This window comes from Nycticebus coucang, chromosome 8, assembly GCF_027406575.1.
Source record: "Nycticebus coucang isolate mNycCou1 chromosome 8, mNycCou1.pri, whole genome shotgun sequence".
Classification (NCBI taxonomy): domain Eukaryota; kingdom Metazoa; phylum Chordata; class Mammalia; order Primates; family Lorisidae; genus Nycticebus; species Nycticebus coucang.
This window is the reverse complement of record NC_069787.1, coordinates 2,983,174-2,992,970: the sequence shown is the minus strand read 5'-3', so window position 1 is coordinate 2,992,970 and position 9,797 is coordinate 2,983,174. Positions and strand designations below refer to the sequence as shown.

The following is a 9,797-nucleotide window of genomic DNA, read 5'->3' as shown; positions in this document are numbered from 1 at the left end:
TACGCCATAAGCTCCCAGCTGGTGAATAAAGCTTTCCTCTTATAAACGTGGCGTTTGGGTGCTCTTTCTCTCCCTTGTCTCGTCTTCCTGCAGCAATGTGACATCCACGAGTCACGATGAGTAAGAGTCAGGTTCAGAGTCAAGGCTGGTTTTTTTTTTGAGACAGAGCCTCAAGTTGTCACCTTGGGTAGAGTGCTGTGGCATCACAGCTCACAGCAACCTCAAACTCTTGGGCTTAACCAATTCTCCTGTCTCAGCCTCCCAAGTAGCTGGGAGTACAGGCGCCCGCCACAACAGGCAGCTACTTTTTGCTTGCAGTTGTCATTGTAGTTTGGCAGACCCGGGCTGGATTTGAACCCACTAGCTCTGGTGTATGTGGCTGGCACCTTAGCTGCTTGTGGTAGGTGCCGAGCCAAGGTTGGGTTTATGTTCAAGTCAGATAAGGGGCAAAGTCAAGGACCTTTCAGCTGGTCCTTGGCTGAGCATCATGGCCTGGAAGAGTGTAAATGCAGCAATATACCTGCACCTGAAGCTGAAAGAATGAGTCTGATCCATGGTCAGGAAGACGGATACTCCATCAATGCAAGCAAGTTCTCTCAAGTCATTCGATTCATGTAACTCATAAATTGCATGCTACCTTTTTTTTTTTTTTTTGAGACCAAGTCTCACTATGTTACCCTCGGTAGAGTGCCATGGTGTCACAGCTCACAGCAAATTCAAACTTTTGGGCTTAAGCGATTTTCTTCCTTCAGCCTCCCAAGTAGCTGGGACTACAGGTGCCCACCACAATGCCCAGCTATTTTCATTTTTTTTTTTTTGAGACACAGTCTCCTTATGTCACCCTCAGTAGAGTGCTGTGGTGTGAGCCCACAGCAATCTCAAACTTTTGGGTTTAAGTGATTCTCCTGCCTCAGCCTCCAGCGGAACCGGGGGCTACAGGTGCCCGCCACCAGCTATTTTTGTTGTAGTTGTTGTGTACAGATTTGAACCCACCAGCCCCAGGGCATGTGGCCGGTGCCCTAACCACTGAGGAATGGGCACCGAGCCCAAGACACTCTATTAATCCAGATTTCCGTTTCAGTCATTACTTCTTATGATGAACACAGTGTATGATGGTACAATTTAGGGTTATGATTTGGAGGTGGGTCAGATTCAAAGTCATTTAAATGGTGATAATGTTCAAGATGTCCATTAGCTACCAGGTGAGGGTGAATGAAGATCAGGGTCACAGTCAGGTGAAGGTTGAAATTGGGATATAATATGGCAAGGACAAGGGTTGAAATCAGGGTCAATACAAAGATTACATTCATTTCAAGGCAAGCATGTTAGTATCTGGATAATCATCAGTTTTAGGATGAGGGTCCACGTCAACATCACATTCAAGGTGCGGGATCAAAGAACACCATCACTGCAACAGCAGCCTGATTTGCACGGCTGAGTATCACACAGGGGCCCACCAAGCTGGAGAGAACTCTGCTCCTTTGGTGATGTAACCCCAAAGTCCAGCACAGAATATGGACCAGAGAAGACTTAAGCTACACAGCACCAGCCAGGATGGAGCTGTGGCTGATCTCCCACAGTGCAGCCTCTGAGCTTCTACATTAAATGCTATTTTTAACATACAAAGTCTGTCCCAGGCGGAGGTATGAGGATGGAAAGGAACAGGAGCTTGAGAAGTGCAACGCAGGAAAGTGTAGCAAGGTAGAAGTTTTGAGTCAGTGAGGCACTTCTGGGCAGCCTGAACTTTCCTACTGGCTGATTTTCTACTGTTTTATAAAATTGCTTCAAGCTGGCATTCATTCAATTCAGTTCCAGCTGGGGCTCAGGTGTGTTGGACTACACAACCTATCTCCCTCTCCTACAAGCACTGCAGAATTGTATCTAAATGTTAGCAACTAGGTCAACTAGGAGTTTGCAGACGCTTCTCTAAAGAAACAAAACTTTCCCCATTCAGGGTCCCCAACCCTTAACACTATTATTAGAAACAAGCCCTCCTAAACACAGAGAGGTACTACAGAATTACAAGTGAGAGGGCCTTTCAGCCTCAAAGTACCACATGTTTATGGAGGGATTGGCCATAACTAGCTAGTGTGGTCTCCACTGAGCTGAGGCTCTGGAAGAAGTGGAAAAAAAAAAAAAAAAAGACAGGGTGAAGGCAAATGATCTTTGTTCTTGTTAAATTTTATTGGCATCACGTTCATCTCTTTACAGAAGAACTCAGCCCACACCCTAGAATGTGGACTTTTGGAAAAAGGGGAAGTGCTCCAGTAAGCAAGCGACAATGCGGGGCAGATCCTGGGAGGGAGCAGAACCGCTAGGGGTCCAACCAAAGGACAGTTAATGAATGACGGGGACTGTCGGGAGATGGGCAGGGAAAGGAGAAAAAGGTCTCTAACCTAAAGACACCACAACCCTGAAAGGAGCGCCTTCTAGAACAAAGGTAAAAATCACTAGGACAAATCCGTTAGGGTTTTTCTTTCCCTCTTGTAGTAGGATGCTGATCTAATAGGGGAGTTTTGAAATGTGGAGCAGGGAAAAAAGAAAATGAGAATTTTAATTTCTGAAATAACAGCCATTTATCCATTGCACACAGCACTGTATTATGCAAATCAACCTTTTGGAAAATTTAGACACAGAAGGGAACTAGACAGAAATTTCCCCCTGGAGAGATGAAAAGCTTTTTGGCTCTTAAGTCTTTGATAAAAGGCGTACATAATTCTCGTGTCTACTGTACAGAATACTGCCGCTAGCGGGATTTCCAATTCTGGGTTACTAACACTCTGCAATCCAGACAGGGTTCAACCCTCCATCTTACACGCCTGCATTACAGGACTTCAACACATAATCCAAGAATTTCTTACACTAATTTATACATTTTTAATTGGTTGCATATATTAACATGTACTATAAGATTCTTTTCTAAGAAGCATTACATAATACATGGATACTGTAAAAAGATCTGATTAGTTAAAAGTAACAAGCATTAACAGATACATACAAAACTCAGCCTGACCAGACTGGGCGTGAGCCTGTAATGAAGCGTGGGGGCACCAGCCTTCTCAAGGAGCAGCCTTCAATGGGGGGGCTGGGAGAGGGTAAAAAGACCACAAGACCGTTAAAAAAATCAGATAACTAATTAGACACAGATTAACTGTAAACAGTTCTCTCTCTCTCTCTCTCTCCAGTGGACAAAAAGAATAAGCTTCCAATGCCGACTCCACATCAGAACGGTTTCTACAGCAGGCCTGTGCTGCTGCCACACACAGGGCTCATGTAGTGAGTGGGCAGACCCCAAGGAGCCATCACAGGCACAAGCTGGAGTTTGCTTGCGTCAGATGTGTGTGTGTGTGTGTGTGTGTGTTTATGTATGAGAGATGTGTGGGGTGAGACTGTGTTTGGTGGGGTTTCTTTTGGCAGCTGGATGTGAGAGATCACTTTACGTTTTGTTTAAAAGAGGAGAGGGGCTTGTGTTGAAGGCCTAAGTGTGTTCTCTGTTTGGGAAGGACTCTGTGCTCTGCTCTCGCTGCCCCTTCAGCAACTGCAGCTTTCTGCTGAGGCCTTGGCCCGGTCGTTCTTGTCCAGTTTGATAGGTTCAGGGAACTCATTGTACAGCTCCACCTCCGTTTCCTGCACAGGGAGAGAGAAAGGCCGGTTACTCAGGGCACAGTGGGCTTCAGTCTTCCCTTCTGGCTTCTCCAGCCCAGAAGGAGGGCACTTCTGCCTGGGCACAGTGGGCAGGGAGCTGAAAAAGGGGGTGCTCTGGCAGGAGGTGCTTAGACCTGAAGGAGTGAGCAAGGAGGCAGATTTTGTGACAACCCCAGGCCATGTGAGGAGAGGTGGGGCCAGGAGGAGCAGTTGTGACAGAAGCTGACTGGTCATGATCAGATTCCCCAGCTCCCAACTCCTCCTTCTGGACCAGTGATCTACTCTAATTTTTTTTTTTGAGACAGAGCCTCAAGCTGTCACCCTGGGTAGAGTGCCATGGCATCACAGCTCACAGCAACCTCCAACTCCTAGGTTCAAGCGATTCTCCTGTCTCAGCCTCCCAAGTAGCTGGGACTATAGGCGCCCACCACAACGCTTGGCTATTTTTTGGTTGCAGCTGTCATTGTTGTTTAGCGGCCCGGGCTGGAATCGACCCACCAGTTCAGGTATATGTGGCCTTAGCTGCTTGAGCACAGGTGCCAAGCTCTAGTCTGTTTTCTTTTTCTTCCAAAGGTTTAGGCAAGAAACATAGCTGTGGATCAACTTTATCACCACATGTGGTGAGAAATCAGAGTAAATGGCCCAGGGCATTTTGGTGGGACTTTTGCTGTATCATCTTGTTTCCAGTGAGGAACAGCCTTCTACTTTCGGATATAGGAAAACAATTTGTCACTTAAACATAGAGCACCTGTGTGCTAAGAAGTGTTTCTAAGCTTTAAAGGTAAAGGAGAAACTATTTCTATTCATTAAAAGTTATCTAGGAAATATTATTCCATTCACAAAAGCTACAAAAGTATAAAAGCCTCTAGGAATATGTATTTTTTAAAATAGCAGCTTTAGGGCGGCGCCTGTGGCTCAAGGAGTAGGGCGCCAGTCCCATATGCCGGAGGTGGTGGGTTCAAACCCAGCCCCAGCCAAAAAAAAACCACAAAAAAAAAAATAAATAAATAAATAAAAAAAAAATAAAATAGCAGCTTTACTGAGGTTCAACTCACAAACTATTAAGTGCAATTCAGTGTTTTTAGTATATTCGAAGTTGAGCAACCAACACAACCATCTAAGTTTGAGGCATTCTGCTCAGCCCGAGTGAAGCCCGTCCCATTCGTGGCCCTCGCCCCTGCCGTCCACACCCCCAAGCCCCAGTGAGAACGTGTCTGCTTTCTGTCCCCACGGTCTTGCCAATTATTCTGGATGTCTCATTTAAGTGGAATCCCAGAGTATGGGGTCACCTCTCACTGGCTTCTTCCACTTAACCTCCGTGTTGCAGCACGTATTAGTACTTCAATAAACCACCTTTTGTTTGTTACTCATCAGCTGACAGACATTTGGGCTGTTTTACTTCTTGGCTACTATGAATAGTGACATTTTACATTCCCATCAGTACCCAGGAACATGTTAATGAGACCGAGGAGTCAGTTACAAATCAATTATAAAATCTTACCGAAGGATATGATAAAATAAGACCTAAATTGTTATCGTTCCTCCAAAGTCCACATGTTGAAGCCCTAAACCCCAGTGTTGCTGTTTTTGGAGTAAGGTAGCAATTAAGGTTGAATAAAGCCATAAGGGTGGGGCACTGATCTGACAGGGTTAGTGTCCTTATTATAAGACATATCACAGATGTGAGTTCTCTGTGCCACAGAGGAAGGTACGTGAGGACCCGGACAACACCTGGACAAAAGACAGAAGGTTCTAGACCAGCAAGATAGCCCTTATCAGAAGTTAAATTTGCCAATAACTTCATCATGGACTTTTAGCCTCCAGAACTGTGAGAAAATGCCTATTGGCTAAGCCCCGCGGTCTGTGATGTTTCGTTATGGCAGCTTGTGTAGACAAGGTAATAAAATTCCAATAGAAACTTCAGAAGAGTTTATTTGGGGCAGGGATGAGAAAGGTAAAAGGTAAAATTGAAACAAAATTATTACTTACGATAGAAAAGCTCTCATATCTCATATATATATATATTTATATATATATATATATATAAATGTTTTTTTTTTCCTTTTATTGGACACAGAGTCCTGGGTAGAGTGCTGTGGCATCGTCATAACTCACAGTAACTTCCAATTCTTGGGCTCAAGTGATCCTCTTGCCTCAGTTTTTCTACTTTTAGTAGAGACAAGGTCTTAATTTTTGCTCAGGCTGGTCTCAAACTCCTGAGCTCAAGCAATCCACCTGCCTGGCCCCCCAGGGTGCTAGGATTACAGTGTGAGCCACCTCACCTGACCAAAAAGCCCTAAAATACACATTTTACAAAATATTTACAAGATACTCTCTATGTGTTGGGTCCCTCTTTGTAAAATTCTGTAATGCATATTTTGTAAATACAGGTATGTTTATGTACAATTTCCCGCCTTCCCTATATATGGTGACTTTAGGGACACTCTGTAAGTCCAGGTTCCTGGATGAGCAGAACCTGCCATGTCCTTTCCAGCCACTTGCATCACTGAGTACTCCCTGCACTGTCCCAGGCACCCTCAGCCCTCACATGATGGCCTCCAACCTCCTGACCCGTGGCCCCCAACACAGCTGCTGCATCAACACAGCCTTTCAACTTGCACAGGCAAGGCTGTATCTGATCTCAGCAAAGATGAACCAGAACTCCAGGGACTGCATTCCTGGAATTAAGTTTTCCTACATTTTCTTTCTTTCTTTTTTTTTAAAAGACAGAGTCTTGGGCGGTGCCTGTGGCTCAGTGGGTAGGGCGCCGGCCTCACATACGGAGGGGGCAGGTTCAAACTCAGCCCCAGCCAAACTGCAACAAAAAAATAGCTGGGCGTTGTGGTGGGCGCCTGTAGTCCCAGCTACTCGGGAAGCTGAGGCAAGAGAATCGCCTAGGCCCAAGAGCTAAAGGTTGCTGTGAGCTGTGACACCATCGCACTCTACCGAGTGTGACAAAGTAAGATTCTAGTAGTAAGTCTCTACAAAAAAAAAAAAAAAGAGAGAGACAGAGGCCTACTTTGTCACCCTTGGTAGAGTGCCGTGGCATCACAGTTCACAGCAGCAACCTCCAGCTCTTGGGGCTAGGCGATTCTCTTGCCTCAGCCTCCTCAGTAGCTGGGACTACAGGCACCCGCCACAATACCAGGCTATTGTTGGGTTATAGTTGTCATTGGTTTTGGCAGGCCCGGGCTGGATTTGAACCCACCAGCTCTGGAGTATGTGGCTGGCACCCTAACCACTGAGCTACAGGCCCCAGCCTAGAATTTTTTTTTTTTTTTGAGACAGAGTCTCAAGTTGTTGCCCTCAGTAGAGTGCCATGGCGTCAGCTCATAGCACCTCCAAACTCTTGGGCTTAAGTGATTCTCTTGCCTCAGCCTCCCAAGTAGCTGGGACTACAAGTGCCTGGTTACAATACCTGGCTATTTTTAGAGATAGGGTCTCGCCCTAGCTCAGGCTGGTCTCGAACTCATGCGCTCAGGCAACCTACCTGCCTCAGCCTCCCAGAGTGCTAGGATACAGGCCTGAGCCACCAAATTCTTTATGTCACCCTCAGTGGAGTGCCGTGGTGTCACAGCTCACAGTAACCTCAAACTCTTGGGCTTAAGTGATTCTCTTGCCCCAGCCTCCTGAATAGCTGGGACTATAGGTGCCCACCACAATGCCTGGCCATTTTTTTGTTGCTGTTGTTGCAGGTGTTGTTGTTGTTTAGCTGGCCCAGGCTGGGTTTTAACCCACCACCCTTGGTGCACATGGCAGGCGCCGTAACCACTGTGCTACAGGTGCCGAGCCCGAATTTCTAGAATCTTAAGCAAAATATGCAATAACCTTCTCAGATAAACATATAGGTTCCTCTGGCTATACAGAAGAGTCACCCAGGCCAGACTTGTTGCCTCATGCCTGTAATCCTAGCACTCTGGAAGGCCCAGACAGGTGGACTGCCTAAGTTCATAGCTCAAGACAGCCTGAGCAAGAGACAGACCTCATCTCTTCTTTTTTTTTTTTTTTGAGACAGAGTCTCAAGTTGTTGCCCTCAGTAGAGTGCCATGGCGTCAGCTCATAGCACCTCCACACTCTTGGGCTTAAGTGATTCTCTTGCCTCAGCCTCCCAAGTAGCTGGGACTACAAGCGCCTGCCACAACCCCCAGCTATTTTTTGGTTGCAGCTGTCATTGTTGATTAGCAGGTCTGGGCCGGGCTCGAATCCACCAGCCTTGGTGTTATGTGGCCAGTGCCCTACTCACTGAGCTATAGGCGCCGAACTGAGACCTCATCTCTTAAAAAAAACAAAAACCTTGGTGCGTGCCACACCTTCTGGGGGCAAGACATGATTGCAAGAGGGACTTTACCTAACAAATGCAATCAGTGTAACCTGGCTTAAGGTACCCTCAATGAATCCCCAACAATAAAAAAAAAATAAATAAAGAAAAAAAAAAAAAAGCTGGGCTTTGTGGCAGGTGCCTGTAGTCCCACCTACTTGGGCGGCTGAGGCAAGAGGATTGCTTGTGCCCAGGGTTGCTGTGAGCTGTGATGCCATGGCACTCTACCAAGGGTGACAAAGTAACACACTGTCTCAAAAACCAAAAAACCTCCCCCAAACAAAGAGCTACCCAGACACAAAGTTAAGGACAAGAGGCCAGGCAGTGGCAGGGTCACTGGCCAGGTATCACCCGACGGAAGCCAAGACAGCTGCCAGAGACCCACCTGTTTAAGTGCGTTCCGTGCAATTGTCTGAAACGCCTGCTCCACGTTGATGGCCTCCTTGGCACTGGTCTCGAAGTAGGGAATGTTGTTTTTGCTGTAGCACCAGGCCTGTGCCCGTTTTGTGGCCACCTGGAAGAAGCAGGGCACACGTGTGCTCAGAACAGCAACAGCCAGCGGTGACCCCGCCTGCCCAGGAAGGATCACAGCCCTGGCCTACAGGTGGCCCAGCCGGGGAAACAAGGCTCGGAGAAAGGAGGAGACACGCCCAAGGTCACCCTGCTCTCACAGCCATCTCTGCCCATATCCCGTATCTTCTGACGTTTAGCTACACGTGAAGCAGTTTGTGAAGGGAATAAAATGGCAGCCCGCAAAGAAATGAAACCTCTCTCCTGGGCCCTGAGGGCTTGTCTTAGGCCTGCGGCCCCCGTCTCCCCTGCTGCCCCTGTTCTACCTCCTGAGCCTCACACACCAGTGCAACCGTCTGCAGCTTTCACCAACACTCCTGCCACGCGCACATCCTCCTCTCCTTCCCCAGCCCTTGCCCACTTTTAGCAAAGAGTCAAGGATGTAATCACTTAGGAAGGGGAGAAAAAAAGATCAGCGGTCAGAAATATACCTAGCTGTGAGTAATGACAGAGGCTATGCTTCTGATAGGCACACTGAAACTGCACAACGAGTCTACTCAAAGCTCAAAGCAAACTTCTGCACACCTGGAGGCACCGAAGAGCAATGAAAATGAACAAATTTAATTCCCTCCTTCAAAGTACAGAAAGAGAACTGAGGTTCAGAGACCATGGCCTAAAGTCATAGCCTGCTGGGACAGCACAGGGACTTAAACCAGGTCACCTGGGCGCTGGTCTTCAAAGGCAGCTGGTCTGAAAGGCTAGTCCAGGGTAACAAACACACCCACCACACCTCCAGGCCACCCTGAGCTCCGCAGAAAACCCTTCTAATTCACAAGCACCCGAGGAGCAGGTGTCAGCGGTGACTCTCCCCACCTTCAGCACTTACTTGTCTGTTTTCGAGGTCAATCTTGTTTCCCAACACAACAAAGGGAAAGTTTTCAGGATCCCGGGGACTGGCTTGGATCAGAAACTCATCTCTCCAGCTATCCAGGGTTTTGAATGTGTTGGGGGCAGTCACGTCAAATACCAGAACACAGCAGTCTGCCCCTCTGTAGAAGGCCACGCCAAGAGACTGGAACCTTTCTTGTCCTGCTGTGTCCCAGATCTATGAGAGACAAAGTATTTATTCCTTGGGGGATGCTGGGCAGAGCACCAGAAATATGTGTGTGTGTTGGGGTAGGGCGAGGGACGATGCCAGAGGAAATGGGCTGGATTGCAGGGCCACCCACAAAGGTAAGTGACTACAAAATTAGGGAAGCATTTCAGCACCAGAGGACCCAGAACAACCCTGACAGACAGCGTGTGTGTCTATGAGGAAGTGACA

At 47.4% G+C, this 9,797-nt stretch overlaps 1 protein-coding gene across 1 annotated transcript in view; it reads right to left on the bottom strand.

Moving 5' to 3' along the window:
* Positions 1-2,162: 2,162 nt before the first annotated feature.
* The window catches only part of RAB7A (RAB7A, member RAS oncogene family), a 78,919-nt gene continuing 71,284 nt past the window's right edge, over positions 2,163-9,797 (bottom strand). The window contains exons 4-6 of the mRNA XM_053599359.1: positions 9,360-9,578; positions 8,349-8,477; positions 2,163-3,627 (exon numbers count right to left, since the gene is read on the bottom strand). Coding sequence (XP_053455334.1) covers positions 3,532-3,627; positions 8,349-8,477; positions 9,360-9,578 — 444 coding nt within the window. The 3' untranslated portion in view covers positions 2,163-3,531. The remainder of the gene's footprint in view (positions 3,628-8,348; positions 8,478-9,359; positions 9,579-9,797) is intronic.